This window comes from Echiichthys vipera (assembly GCF_963691815.1).
Source record: "Echiichthys vipera genome assembly, chromosome: 13".
In the NCBI taxonomy this organism is placed as follows: domain Eukaryota; kingdom Metazoa; phylum Chordata; class Actinopteri; order Perciformes; family Trachinidae; genus Echiichthys; species Echiichthys vipera.
Window position 1 is genome coordinate 16,904,049 of NC_139838.1, and position 15,980 is coordinate 16,920,028.

General features: G+C 41.1%; 1 protein-coding gene across 4 annotated transcripts; it reads left to right on the forward strand.

Annotated features, from left to right (window-relative positions):
- Positions 1-445: 445 nt before the first annotated feature.
- fam83hb (family with sequence similarity 83 member Hb) lies at positions 446-14,012 on the forward strand. Of its 4 annotated transcripts, XM_083925807.1 has the most exons (8): positions 446-712; positions 6,160-6,352; positions 6,474-6,803; positions 8,216-8,380; positions 8,515-8,639; positions 8,763-9,317; positions 9,446-11,759; positions 12,422-14,012. In XM_083925807.1, the coding sequence occupies exons 2-8, from the start codon at positions 6,230-6,232 to the stop codon at positions 12,440-12,442; spliced, it is 3,633 nt and encodes a 1,210-aa protein (XP_083781933.1). In that variant the 5' UTR covers positions 446-712; positions 6,160-6,229; the 3' UTR covers positions 12,443-14,012. The 4 variants fall into 4 exon arrangements, with proteins under 4 accessions (XP_083781933.1, XP_083781930.1, XP_083781932.1 ...); XM_083925804.1 differs by lacking the exon at positions 12,422-14,012 and having other exon boundaries at positions 9,446-12,019; XM_083925806.1 differs by lacking the exon at positions 12,422-14,012 and having other exon boundaries at positions 446-708; positions 9,446-12,019.
- The last annotated feature ends 1,968 nt before the right edge of the window (positions 14,013-15,980 follow it).

A 15,980-nucleotide genomic window follows, 5' to 3' on the forward strand; every position in this document is an offset into this window, starting at 1 on the left:
GGTTATAGTAGTCACCCCATGTAAAGAGGCTGTTACAACACACTTCTGATCTTCCAGGGTCTCAAGAGAACCTTACTGTTCATCTATATACGAGTACATAGGGATGACATCTCGTTTCTCTAGGACCAATGGTGCTTCATTGAATTTCTAGTATTTAAGTGCAAAAAGTCCAGCTGTTGGCACAAACCCGCACAAAAGAATACACACAAAGTTTGAGAGTTTTGGGTAAAGGTTTGGAGAAACTTCAGTCCATGAAGGCTAGATTAAACTCCGATTAAAAGTCATGTCATGAAGGCCAACACTTTTGAAATACGCCACTGGGAGTGAACTTCCAATGGTCTTCAGTTCCCAGTGATCAACGGGTTTGGGAGGAGTCACACCGGTGGGAAAGCCCTGCCTAGCAGGAGTTGCCCCGCTCCTTCCTCATTCACCGCCCGCTCCTCTGTTCCGTGTAGTGGCGGCGGCTCTGGAGGTTCACACCCCGCCGAGTGAAGCACTCAGCCCGGGCTTGGAGTCCGTGTGGCCTCGCGTCGCCTGTCTTCGCTGGTCGGCAGTGGATGGTACACAGCGGGGGTTTTGGGTGGAGTTTGTAGCCCCGATCGGAGGAATGTGACGCACCGACGGGAAGGAGACGCACGTCGGCGGTTTGACTGGAGAGAGCGATCCCCGTCGGTACAAAGACAGGAGACAAGTCCTGCAGCAAAGTTAGTAGGTAGGAGGTGGAAGTCGAATCTTTAAGTGCAAAATGGGACAAAAGAACAGTTTGTACAGAGGATCTAATCTATTCTTTTGTGTTGTGTCCTGTTTCATAACATTATTATAAATGTATCCTATTATGTAGGCTAGACTCCTATTCTCCTCTATACTCCTTTGTACTATTCTTGTATCTTGCTCGGATCTATTCTTTCTGTTCTGCACTGTTGAATCCTACTGTATTGTTTTTCTATGCTGATTGTATCTATTCTATTGCAGTCTGTCCTGTTTTATTATCCTTAAATTGTCTTAATTAAGTCCCATATTTCAATCATATTCTAATGTGTCCTGGTTTAATGTCTCCTAACTGCATCCTACTTATGTAAATTATGTCCTGTTCATTAATGCATGGATGTGGGTGGGATAAAAAAAAAGTGAAATGCTGGTGACTTTCCTCACCAGCAGCCTGAAGTTTATAGAGGATTAAGTCATCCAGGTAGCTGCTGCTGTGCCTTGCAAAACCTGAACAGTATTGTTATTATAGTCTAAGCACATAGAAGGCTCCATGTTGGCTGGCACTGACAAACCACGTTGCTCTTTCCGCTGCTCGCCCTTTGAAGACATTCAAGAAAAACTGCTACTTTTTGTTAGACTAATCGTCTGCACTGTATTGTAGGGAACTAGAAGTAATAAATAATGCTTGAAAAGGCAGAGACACTTTTACAAGCACGTCTTCTGCCTCAGTTGCACAATGCTATGTATGGATTGCAGCTCTTGTCATTAGGTTAACGTCACATTCCTCCAATTTAAAGATAATTGGTGAGATAATAATACAAGGTCCTTTTCTTCTAATCACACAGCCTTGTATGTTGAGCGAAGAAGACGCCCCCCACATGTCGTCTACAGACTTTGATCTGTAGGCTCTCATGGTGTCTTTATCGCACAGACACATCAATTTTGTTTGTAGCTTTGACACAAACAAGCGGTGTTTTGATTCAAACTTCACCTTTACAGACTTTTCCTCCATTCATTCAAAGTGACTCACTGGATAGGAATAATCCAACATGTGTTTATAATTTGAGAGGGAAAAGTTTGTAGCGCCAGCTTCCTTTTTGTGTGGTACAACTCTGCATGTGTGCTTCTTATTATAGATTCCATCTTGTCACACTAGCCATATGTCCAGGGCGCCATCCCATTCATAGCTTTGTTTTCATTGTATGCATTACAAGGGGTCATTGTATGTGGTCGTAACTCGTCTATGAGCAATATTGTGCTTCTGGGAGAGAGAGAAGCAAAGTAGAAGCATTTTTATGCTTTTATTGTCGGGTTTTCCACTCAAGATGACCGCTGACATTAAGGCAGTTGGAACAGATGACGAGGACCTCAGTGGACCTGTTTTTCTAGCAGTGCTGCTATGCAAAGCATGGTTGGAAAAAAGGAGGATAGGTGCCACCATTTGTCCTCACAGAACAGTGTACATGCACCTAACCTTGAGCTGTCTTTTGTGTGTGGCATTCAACGTTCGCGCTGAGGTGTGATGATATACAGAGAGACAAGTCGTGCTGTGTTTTCTCTTATCTATGTGTGTGTGTGTGTCTGCTGAAAGTGGCACTGAGAAGTCCTGACAGGAGCATCAGTTGCTCATCCCTCCAAACCTGTTTTCAGGAATTCTTTTCTCACTCCATTCACACGGAATTATCGCACAAAACGGATCGACCGAAGAGGTATGCCGGATCAATATAGTGTTTGTTTAGTGAGGAGTGTTCAGCTGCATGTGTGTGAGAGACAAGAGAGAAAACAGAACATATTTTATGGAGTTTGTGCTTCCTCAGGCTTGTTTCTGTGGCTCACATGTTCAGACAGATAAAAATGTTTTCCCTCTCTCAGCTCTTCACTTATTGTTTTGCCCCCTCTTCTCATGGCAGGAATGCTGAGAATGAGCCATTTACACGCTCAATGAGCAAACATTGGGCGCATCTCAACATTGGGTTTAACAGCCTTGAGGCGCTGCAGTCGGTTGCCGCCTGCCTACCCTGTGGTGGTTTAGTGTTTCTAGCTGGCTTTGTAAGCGGTGCATTTAGGGCAGGCTCGTCCTTGTGTGGGTAACAGAAAGCTTTATAACTAAGGGAGGAACGGAGAGAGAGAAAAGAAAGATCCCTATATCATCATGTCACTATCTGCTGTTTAATGCTGGCTGCAGTTGCTATATCAACAAACAAAGCAGCAGTATTTGTTTGAAAATCCTACCAGTCAGCCAGGTGAGATGACATGCTTCTTACATTGTGTTATTGCTTTGTTGCTTCATTCTGAAGGGACCCAGAGGTCACGAGGGTGAACGAGTAGCCCCTGGGCTCTGTTTAGTGCGACTGTGCTTTTGAGTCACCCACTTTACTTATATCCACCTCCTGGTTGATTTGCAGCTCTATGATGGAGAGGCTTAATCATCAACAATTTTGATAATCAGTTTTTCAAGTAAAAATGCTTGACATTACCTTCTGTAAGCTCCCCATTTGTGACAGTTTGCTTTTTTGTCTTATGTAATGATAATGTGAAAGCATTTTAGCCTATTAATGCCATTTTCAGATAATAAGCATCCGCCAATGCCTGCACTCACATGGCTGATTAACAAAAAAGCTGCAGAAGCTTCTGCCGGCAGCCTTTTCAGTGTGGCTGCTGTAGAACGAGGTTAATGATCCCCGTTTTACAGGCAGACATCAGCGTCATATAGCAAACCTTCAACCAGCTAAACTGGCTTACAAGGCACAAAAAGCTATTGTATGGCTGTCCCCAGCCCACCAGTCCTACTCTGGAGTAAAACATTCATCATATTTGTCATATGTGGTTGTGGTAAGCAAGTGTAACTGTAAAGCCTTTTACAAAATGTTTTGAAAATTATATTTTTTACTTTGCCTTTTTTTAAAACTATGTTGCAATTTATATCCTACTGAACTAAAAAGGAAATATGCAAGGTCAGCAATTGTATGTCTCCTTTGTTGTTGTTGTTTTTATTATTATTATTATTAAAACATTTCATTTTATTTGATGCAAAACAACATTATATCGGCATTATTATACAGTACCAGTTTTTTGGAGTAAATGGTTAAAGAATTGAGCAATAATTAAAATATCGATAGTTGCCGTCTATAGTTTTTGTAACTGAAAGGCAATAACAGCATTACTAACTATCTCATAATTTGAAAAGCTTTCTTTGTTTCCACACATGGTAGATGTCTTTTTTAAGGATTAAACATCATGACAAGCACAGGCAGTGCACACAGTGTTTATAGCTGTTGCCACAAGTCTTCTGGTATGCACCTTACTGCTGCCTCAGCAAACTTCACGTGTATACAAATTAAGCCCCAGGCTGCTAGATTCTTTTAGAATAAAGAATAAAATGAAACACATAAAAGTAGTTGTGACTCTTCCATTGCAGAAACTTGGCAGGAGTAATTCCACGCCAGCAGTGTGTGCGTCTAACATGTCTCCCTGCCCACTATGGAACTTTTAAATGCAGCACACCACAAACGCACAATTTCTGCGGCTCGAACTGAGTAAGGAAACAGGATGTCAGCCATTTTGCCAGTGGATGAATCACCAAGGAGCAGCATGTTGCAAGTTATCCCCAGGCTAGGCCAAGCCGGGCTACCCGGTGACTCACCAGGCCTCCGAGTAAACCGGCTTCTCCTAGTAATTAGAGGTTAGGACCTGGGGCCCTTTGCTATCACCACTTCTTTAGTGTGCATGGAAGTTTACAGAAAACACGTCACGCAAACTTCTAAAGCAGGTACAACCTTGCCAAACATCTACACACCCTCCCACTCAGACCCCAGATTACACACACACTCACACACCCTGATCATGTACCCAAGCTGTCAATTAACCATAGTTCCACGACTGTACGTCTCCGTGGAGATTTATCCACACAGTCAAAAACACTTCCTGTTTTGACGACATGCCACAATGTGCAGAAGGAACACTTGTATATTCTTGAGATTGATATGTTTAACCAGCCTACTTTAGATGCTGGAACAGTTTAGTGGTTGTTCAGCCAGATCTCCAACAGCAGCTGTCAGGACTACAATGGATGTCAATGAGGGGCGTCCTGGGTGGCTCAGCTGATGGTGCATAACATGACTGTGTATGGGTTGAAATCAAGCCTGGGACCTTTGTCGCCAAACATAGACTAAACAAAGTGGATCGAACCAGCTATTGTTATTAGAGATGAAACTAAAAGTTAAATAACTGAAACTTAATCAGCGACTTGTTTGATAGTCATTTTTTTCAAGTGAAAACGCATTACCTAGTTCCTGCCTCTCAGTTGTGCGGATTTTCTGCTTTTCTTTTACATATGCTTTAGTACACTCATCTTCAGGTTTTATCGTGTTTAATTAATGGTAAAAAAAAAAAAAATCCACAGATGAATTGATGTTGAAAACAATTTGACCTGTAGCTCTAAATATTGTGTCCTTGTAGTAACGTTTCTGTTTTTCGATGGTGGCGTATTGTCTCTTTTATGCTTGTAATGAGAAAACTTGTTAACTATGTAATAAACCAATTAATCCACTTATGAAATAATATGATTAATGATGAACTTGGCCTGTGAATCCTGAAGTCCTCCACCCTCTTTCTCATTCAAACTTTCACACATTCCCAAACTGGTGTGTAACAATGTTCCTTTCACTACCTCAAATTAAGTTACTTCAAGTCATGGCACAGCTAATAGCTTAGTCATGCTCTCCTAAAATCAATCTGTGTGCGATGGCTGACACAGATTTTTCAGGATGAGGTCTGAGTAGCAACTTGAATCATGATGCACCAGCATGAAGATTATAAAGATATGAGAACCTGTCTATACACCTTTTAAATGCCTTTCCCACCTCTCCTTTACACCTCCCTTCCTCTCCCTTTTCATGGTATTCGGTAATCAAGTTACATACTTTGTTCTAGGAAGTTGCAAAATATCTCTTTGAATCGTTCTTCATTTGTCTTGTAAACTGAGAAACATGGCCCACGACTAGGGAAATCTGTCACAACTGTTAACGACTGACAAAGATGTGAGCGTGTGGTATTGTGTGTTAATATGAAAGCTTTAAAAATTAAACTTACGGCACAGGCTTTGGACTCACCAACAAAACAGTCTTTATGTTCTGTTCTGCCTGTGTATCCTGACACTAAGCCGTCTTCCTCTCACCACCCTGAGGTGTATGTAGCTGAATTATGAGTTTTGTATATCACTGATGAAGGAGTGGTGTGTTATTGAGTTGCAACTACAAAAGTAATGTGAGTGAACACAAAGTATTTGTTTTGTGTAGATTCTTAGAAACTTTTATTTATCTAAAATACTGAACTGTATCGCCACCTGAACAAATGAAAGCAATAAGGTGTTGATAGGAGCGTTGTGCATCACATTTTTTGATTTACCAACATAATTTCTCCCTCACTGACCTTTTCTTTCTTTCTGCACAGGTTCAAAGTCCTCCGCTCTTACTTCTTCTCACCCAAGCCCTGATCATTGACACCACCTCTCTTTCCAACCATGGCACACCGATCTCAGGGTTCATCTATTGGGGATAACCCCCTCGACCCAAACTACCTGCCACCACATTACCGTGAGGAGTATCGCCTAGCTATTGATGCTCTGATAGAAAATGACATACAGGTAACACCGACCTGTCTACTTATGTGTTTTTGTGTATCTAATGTATATTTCCTTTAAATACTCCAAAAAAGACGTATTGGTTTTATGATGTAATGAATTTGGGTGTCTCCCGTCACCCCAGGGTTACTACGAGTTCCTCCAGGCCTCGGATGTGGTCGGTTTCCTGGCACAGCCGGAAATTGAATTGATCAAGTCCAAAATCCAGACGCCCAACTGGACCTCTAACGTCCCAGAGCTGACCTACCATGAGGGACATCAGGAAGATGGCTCCTCCGACACCTACTGGCCCGTGCAGTCTGACCTGGCTGCCCCGGGGCTGGACCTGGGCTGGCCAATGCCACAGCAAAGCTTCATGGGGCCGACAGAGGTCACCACTCTAGTCAACCCCTCCGACCCAGACATGCCAAGCATCAAGGAGCAGGCCAGGAGACTCATCAAGAATGCGCGCCAAGTAAGCAATAGGGAGGGATGGGAAACAGAGAGAGTTAAACTTGCATATCCGGTTTGCTTTCAGCAGGTATTTCTGAAAATGATTTCTGAAGATAAGATCAAAGCATTCACGTTAATAAATTCCAACTTATTCAGTTCAATTCAATTTTCTTTATAGTGCCAAATCATAACAAAAGTTATCTCAGGACACTTTACAGAGTAGGTATAGACCACACTCTATGACTTATTTAGGATTAACATGGACCCAACAATTCCCCCGTAGGCAACGAAAACCTTCCCTATAACAGGCAGGAACGTCGGACAGACCAAGCTATATGGAGGACGTACAACAGATATGTGTACAACAACACATATGCTACTTATGCTTTTGTTTCTTAGCACATACCCTTCTTTCACTAATTTAAAAGCGGACGAGTGGGAGGCTGTGATGTACTAAATGAACAAACTGTTTCTTATGACTGTGTATGCTCTTTCTCTGTCTTATCAGTATATATTGTACAAATCAAGCTGTACTTCTTCAAAACAAAAGTTGAGATAAAGGGGTGCCAGTGACTAGTGTATGTGTGGGTTATGCTATCTCATTGTTAGTTCTTAACTTTTCATCTGCCACTGCCAACTTTGCTACCACTCCCTGTCAGATGAATTTTTAACTGGCTGGCCTTTGGCTAATTTCAAAATATAATTAATGACAAAAGTCACAAGCAGTCAAACCTGTTGGTCTTATGGACATGTTTGTCCACCATTTCTGTCTTTCTGTTTAGAGAGTACATTTCTGAACATTTTACTGTGACGAGTTTGACTTGAGTGTTTCAACATGCACATAGAAGACAGACAGGTTCTGGGACGGGAGTCATTCATCTTTCTAGGCTATTTTTGTTTTTTTATTGCTAATTGTACGTTTAGTAGATACTGACCCATTTTTGCCTTTGTTATTTGGTTGAGAGGTGTTACTGTACATGTATTTATATAGACATGATATAGGCTTGGTAGTTTTCAAACCTTAACTTAAACTGCATTGATGTATATACAATATTTTCAATATTTGAAATCAATTTAAACTTTTTGATAGTATCTATGGAGCAGTGTAAATAATATGATACATAATTTAGTCTTAACATCCTATTTAACTATCACGCAGGAGACACCCTTAGGCAATCCTGTCAAGTACCACAAACATGTACATTATTTACAGTCATTTTTTAAGTTAATAATGTTAAATGCTTTATCTTCTATTACTGATCAACACAATGAACAGCCAACACTGCCAAAGTTTCTTCTAATTATGTAAATGTTTAAGTGTTGCAATTAAAAAACAACGATTCAGTTAAAATAATTATAAAACTAGACTAATAAAGACCACATTTCACTAACCAAACCTTGACTAGTTTTCTTGTGTTTGTTCTTTTGCTCCAGGTTATTGCTGTGGTGATGGACAAGTTCACAGACGTTGATATTTTTGCGGACCTCTTGGACGCAGCAACACGCCACGTTCCTGTTTATATTCTACTGGATGAGCAGGAAGCCCACCATTTTATCTCTATGGTCTGCAACTGCAAAGTCAACTTGGACCACCATCCTGTGAGTTTGCCTTTTCATTACATTTCATCAAAAGACTGGGCCAACTGCTGCATGTACTGGTTTTTACTTGTGCATTACATGAAACCACTAAGGCTTGCTTGTGTCCATAACATGATTTAAATCTGGTTTTACAGATGGTGCGTGTCAGGACTGTGGCAGGAATAACCTATTATTCCCGTACAGGGAAATCATTTAAGGGGCAGGTGAAAGATCGTTTCCTACTGGCTGACTGCAGAGCTGTACTCAGTGGTAACTACAGGTGAGTCATTTAATTGTGGTTGTGTTTTCAATTTATTCACAAGACTCCCTTGCCATTTATTCTGTAAATGCAAGTACTTTAATTGCCTCCTCTGTTATTTGCTTCTTTCTTACTTTCTTTCAGTTTTATGTGGTCCTATGAGAAGATCCACCGCTGCATCGCCCACCTCTTCCTCGGGGAGCTGGTTGCCACCTTTGATGAAGAGTTTCGCATTCTCTTTGCTCAGTCAGAGCCTCTGGTTTTTGACCCATCCAATGGAGCGATTGCTCTCTCTGACACCAGCAGCACCAGCAATTACTTAGGCAGCCAGTTCGGTTTGAAGAGGACCCAGTCTTTGCGTAATCCCATAGGTTACCGCAGGCAGCCTGAGATTCCTACTACCTTCCCCTATGACGCAGATCGTAACCCTGCACTTCCTTTCCGGAGGAACGATGCTTTTCGTCACACTATGGAACCCACGGCAGGAATTACAATTGGAAAGTATTCCCAGCAACAGTTTCGTATGCAGCAGTCGTACCTGGAGCAGGGGAGGTCCATAGTTTCCAGGCAGATGGAGATAAGTGCCAGTGGTTTCAAGAGGCACAGCTATGCAGAGGGAACCCAGGAAAACTACTCCTCTTCGAGGCAGTACATGAAGCACAGAGTGATGAATAATCTGGATGAGACAGACTTCCACAGGTAGTTAACCCTTTAATACCTACAACTGTTTGGAATCTGAATTATTCTGAATCATCATGTGTCAGGTCTTATGTGAGAACATGTCTTTACAATTATCATATAATGAATCTGCATGTTTTTCTCTACAGGGAGCAGATGCAAAGTAGCCATTACTACAGTGAAGGGCCTGGACCAGGCTCTGGCCATGGACACTATGACAGACTTCGAGGTCGTTCTCCACAACTCTCCATTGACCAGTATTCAGATTCAAGCTTTCGCTCAGATCGGGAGCCTCCACCTGGAAACTATGGCCGAGACTACTTTTCATCTGAGGACTTGAGAGGACCTGAGGGGCGGCAGGCACCTCCATTAGCTGGGAGGTACGGAGGAGATTCCACCAATAAGAGGCCAACCATAGGTCAGGCGTATGCCTGCCAGAGCTCACCCACACAGCCCCATGCACCAGAAAAGAAACTGTATGCCAAACAATCTGACAATGATGAAGATGCAAATGCTAAGCAAGGCATGAGGAGTTGGAGAATCCACTCCTATCTTAGCACTTATGAGGACGGTGGAGAAGAAGGTCTGACTCAACCTTTGGGGCCTGATGCATTTGAAGATCCTCCACCACCTCAGCAGCCAGCTACCACTGAAAATTCAGCTTCCCGCTTTGGAATAAAGGAGACGCTGAATGCTCCTCCCAAACCCAGAGCAGATACAACAAGACCACGGTTTGGAAAGCCCATCTTACCTGAGAGCAACAGTAGAGACCCAGCCCCAGGGAGGGAGGCTGAGAGGGAAAGGGAGAAAGAACCAGAGAGGGGTGTAACAAGGGAGGTGGGTGTGGATGTGGAGGTAAAAGAGAATCCAGATCTCTTCCTGTCCAAACATGAATCATTCCGTACACGGATTAACCCACTCCTTCAACGTAGCTCTCGTCTGCGTTCCTCACTTATATTCACATCTTCCAAGGCAGAGATGCACAGTGGCAGCCTGGGCCTGAAAACAGCCACAGAGGATGACGAGGAGTTAGACTCAGTGCGCACTTCCTCGATTGTGGCCCAGATCCTAGAAAAGAGGAGATCATTGTCTCGTGAGCCTTATGAGTGGAGAAAGAAAGCTGAGGAAAAAGACAAAGAGAAAGAACAGGAGAAGGAGAAAGAGAAAGAAAAGGAAAAAGAGCGACAACAACAGGAAATAGAGATTCGATTGAAAGATGAGATTAAAGCAAAGGAGGAACCTCAGAAAACCGACAAAGAGGTAAAGGAGACACCAACTGTTGTGAAATCTGAAGTCACAACATCAGTATCTATGAACATGAACGATCCAGCCAATAGACTGCAGTATTTCAAAGACCTGGCTGCCAAGAGGAAAGCCTCAAAAATAGGGACAGAGTCATCGCTGAAAGCCCCAGAGCCTGCTGAAAAAAAGCCAGACCTTTCTGAGAAACCTCCCCTAAAAGCTACAGTGACTCCAACGATCCCAGCTGTCTCTGTTAGTTCAGCAGAACCTGAACCAAAGAAGCCAGACATTTCTGCAAAACTGGCAGAGTTCACTCGCAAAGCTTCATTTAGTTCCTCAAAACCACCGATAATCTCTGCCAAGCCTTCTACGAGTCACCTGAGACCTTCAGAGACAACTCAACCTCAGAAAGATGAAAATGCGTCCGAGGGTCTCAAGAAAGATCTATTCAAGTCTCTAAAACCCCTTCCTTCACCTAAGCTCTTCAGAAAGGATCCGTTGAAGCTCAAAGGACTGAATCCTCGTCGCATCTCCTGTGGTGACGAGATTCTGACCACAGACGCTACAGATGCAGAGAAGAGTGAAATGAAAAAGAGTCGCTCTCAAAGTTCTTCAACTCTGCCACGTGATGACTCCAGGGAAGGACTGCAAAAAGTTACGGGATCTAATACATCCATCAACACACTTGGTGAGGGGAAGGGTGAGGGGAAGACACTCGATTTCTTGAAGAAGCAGACTCAGAGGCTAAAGGGATTCCTGGGGCCCAAGGATAAAGAAAAGAAATCTTCAGGAGATGATAGGGGTATGAGCACGGTCAAAGAGATCACTGAAGATTCAAGCAAAAAGCTGAGTTCATCAGCTAATGATAAAGGATATACCACTACCGACCAAACTACAGCCAATCACAAGGCCTCAACCAGCACAACAGGTCCGTCTCGATACCAGGCCCCGGGCAGCTCTGTTCTGTTCAGTAGCAACCTACGAGATGACACCAAAGTCATTCTAGAGCAGATCTCGGCCAACAGCCAGAAGAACCGACTAGAGCGAGAAGGAACAGGAGGGAACGGAGAGAGGGATGGCGGGGAGAAGGGGCTGGAGAAACAAAACCCCTTAAAAAATAATCGATTGCTGCGTCCGACGGGCAACGTCCAGGAGCGGGAGGGATTACTGAAGAGGATAGAGAGTATGCGGAAGGAGAAGAAGGTCTACAGCCGCTTTGAGGTAGTTTATCACTGCAAGGATGATGTGTGCAGCGTGGATGAGAAAGAGATATGAAGTTGTAGAAAGGACATTAATAAGGGGAATATAGGGGTTTAGATTTATTACAAAAAGCCAGCTGTTTAAAATATAAATCCAGTATTGCTTGAGTTAATAAGATACAGCAGTATAGTACACTTGTGAGAGTGGTATACAGGAGAATAACACGAGTAACAAATGCAAAATAACACGGTCTCTGCAACTTTTTGAGCCATAAAGTGATTACATATGTTTAAACCCATGTTAAGGTTTCACATTTTTTTTATTCTAAATTAAGAGTTTGTTCAGTCAGTATCTTTGGGTTTTTAACGTGTTTTTATACATTGACTACGTAGTTACATAAATAGTTGTTTTTTTACATAATTGAAAATGTGGATGGACAAGTTCATGTTCATTGCTTTATATAAAAACTAGAAGTCTAGTAAAATTATAATAGTTTTTTATTATTTTTCGATTAAATACTACTTAATTTGGTTTTATCTTTACTGGTATACTGGATAAGCCGAACATACTTAGGACTAGCCCTCATGATATTGAAAGTAGAGAAGCATGGAAAGGGCAGATGAAAACGGATGGGAGTTCATACACTGTTGCATTCACTGTTATCCCTGTTGTTCTGTTAACAGATGGGGAATAACCTGGGATAAGGAAAGATGGAGGAGCCACCTTTTATATGGAAACTATTTATGCAAGATGATCAAAAAGACCCAATGTGCCAATGACACTATCAAAGTACCTCTGTGGCTCAACAGCAGACTTTCCTGGATTTTTACACAAAGTAATAAAACTTGAAAAGACAATCTATTAAAATGCTGAAAATAAACTAAAGTCATTGGGTTTGGAATGTGCCTGTGTGCCAAGACATGGTACTACCTTGACCGTATATGGTTACTGAGAGAAAGAAGAGTGACTCTACTTGCAAACTGGCAGCATTGGCTAAAGTTTCACCCAACAGAAAAAGGTAGGGCAATTTGCATATAACTGAACTTGTAAGAACGAGACTGAGGGAGTTAGAGAGGACAAGAAAAAGACAGTACATATTGCACCTGAGGGATACAAAATGTATCCATGCCAGTTAAACAACATGGCGTTATATTACTGCATGTGTAAGATACCAGTGTTGTGTGTTCCTGCAAGTTTGTGTAGATATAAGCTGAATGGGAGAAAGTGGATTCACTGTGTGCCAATGACCCACCAAGGGCATTACCGAAGCTATAAGGACTATTATTAACCCCGTCAAAAAGCAAAAATGAGAAAATGAAGAGGAGCAAAATGAGATGAAGAATTGATGAAGAGTGAACATGTAAGGGGCAAATCTGTGCGATTATAGAGAATAAAGAGTGAGGGAAAATCTAAACCAGAAAGTAAGAAAATGTGTTGTAATAATGTTGAGGTGGAGTTTGGATAGAAAGTGGAGCCTGTAGTGAACTTTACCCTCTCAAGAGAGCGTTGTGTACCTTTCTGTTAAGGCGTGGACCCACTTCTCAGGGTTGAAGATGTCAAATTACAATTCAGAGAGGGGCCTACAGGCTTTGATTGTTAAAGTGGAGTAAAAAATGTAAGTGTACTAGTCTTTGTTTTATGTAATGTAAATAAAAATGTAAAGCATTTACAGTTGCCCTAAATCACTGTAAAACAATTAGACTTGATGTGTGAAATGTACCCCGGTTTCTCTGTCTTTTGACTTTCAAATTCAGTCATCAACTAAAGAAAAATGAATAAGGATAGCTACAATTTGCAGTACTGGATCAGGGCCATGCCTCCTTATATAAGTCACTTAACTTCTGAGACCTACGCCCTACACAGGACTGCTATCTCCTTTGTTGGTCTGTAAACACTGGTAAACCAAAGATTAGTTATATGATACAGTTCCCAGGCAGCTCGACTGTGCATCAAACCATTTAAATTAAAATATCAGAGAAGGGATGGCCATATGTACTCTTCAGGGGTTACACTATTTTCTATATTGGATTTTATGTACATATTTGTATTAAAAAAGGGGTTTGATAATCTAAATAACAAATGAGAAAACGATCATCCTTAGTACTATCAAAGTGCCTTTGGTTAATTTGTAATTAATATGCAAGTATGTGGTCTTGACTGTAAAAACTCAAGGGTCAATGTGTGCTTTCCTGTTTTAAACCTCAGATAGTATTACATTGTATTTGAAATACTGCAGAAAAGTCTTTAATTAAATCTGTGGCTGTGTATATTGTAGTGACTGGTTGTACTGTTTTCACTTATAGGCTTTTTTAAGATTAATAAAATAAACCCATTTGACGACAATGTCACAACAATGTTAAAAACTTTATATTTTTAAATATATGAACAACTTTGTATTATATAAATGCACAATATTTAAGTAAAATACTACTACTGGCATCTGAATACATCAAACAAGCCTTAAAACAACTAATAAAAAAACACAGAGAAAAGCAGCCAAGGACACATTAATACAGAGTTTGGCTTTGATGTCATTGGTATAAATGGAAAAGCTGTGACTAAAATTCTGCTTATTTTTATTTTTACTTTGAGGTCAGATGAAGTTTTAGTTTGTTAACCTACGAGTTTGGCAGGATCCTGCAACACTTGGACTGATGAAACCCAGAAGCTGACATCTGTGAAATTCAGGTTTTTTACCTGACAAGAAGGCTCAAAGTTCCTCCAACTTGGGAGAAAACGAGGGACTATTACCTCCGATTCTTCAAAATGATCTACAAATGTGCAGATTTACGCCTCCTGAGTCTCTACAGCTGTTGTCGCTGGCTGCTTCTGTTTCATCATCCCTTCTAGCTCCTCATTGAGGCGATGCAGCTGAGACAACTTCATTTGTTCTGTTAAAATCATATAACAAGAACAGATCAAAGGGGTTAGAAATGGAAAAGGAACACTGTATTCACACATGTACAAGAATAAATAAAAATGTGGTTGCTTGCAGAGGATTGTGCATACATTTTGAGAGGTACTTACCAGCGGACAACAGCTGACTTTTTGTCTTCTCAGCACTCTCTATTTCACCTGGGAGCCTTTCTGGAGTCTAAGTAACAATTTCAAGGACATCAGTCATTAACAATATCAACATTGAGTCACATTTGCATCATTGTGTTAGAGATGTGGGAAAAAATACAGAATATATAATAGCTGAACTGACAAAGACAGAGTGTAGATTCTTATGCTGCTCTATTAATTGAAGAAGTTGGTTTTCAAACTTCATCCTGCAAAAACAAAGCTGACTTTAGTACGTGCATATGACTTTCACAATGGCATTTGATTGAAAAAAATCATTATATCATAGCACTTAAAATAGGTACCGCTGCTTTCTATGTTTAAGCTTGAATTCCTGGATTCCACATCTGTACTGTTCCAGCAGTTCCTCACTTTTCTTGTTCTGATTTAACTGCCTGCAAAACACATCGCTCAGTACAAGATATAAACACGTACCATTATTTCATCTAGACTCACAGAGTAGACTTGACACAAGGCCTGAAAATTGGAAAATCATCACTTCATAACTTTGACATGTTCAGTTATTACACAGGTACATATCTTAATATTAATTATCTTAAACTATCTTGGTTTAGGTGACTCTAGTCGATATATACCGATGAATAAAATCGTATCATTAAAATAGTACATGATTTTAGGAGTTTCATATGTATACCAATATATAAATAGGAAACTAGGCAAGGGTCTTAATAAACAGTACAAATAGAAGGACTGAATGAAACCACTCCAGTAATGTCATAGTAAATCAAAAAATACAGTTAAGATTTGACACAAGACATTTTCTCAAAGGAAGAAATATCCAGGATTCTGATAAGTTGCTGCCATCTAGTGTTACATATTACACACGCACACACAACTGAGGTCCAATGATATCAGGTAGAAAGAAATATGTTAATTGCTCATGCTCCGACTTCAGCCAAACAAACATTAAATCCTATTCTTTCACTGGTTATTGCTGAGCTCACCTGGAAGAATCTTGCTCACACTCCTGACACTGGAACTGCAGTTTTCTGCACAACTCTGGAAAAAAAGCTCATCGTCTGATTCATGTTTTTTTTCTGTGTGTTTACAAGCGTTTAACTCTGCATGGTTTCAAATCTTCATACTTCTTAAGCTATAATCAAAAACACATTTACAACTGTTTGTTTCTGTGTGTACCTTCTTTTTCTTTATGGACTC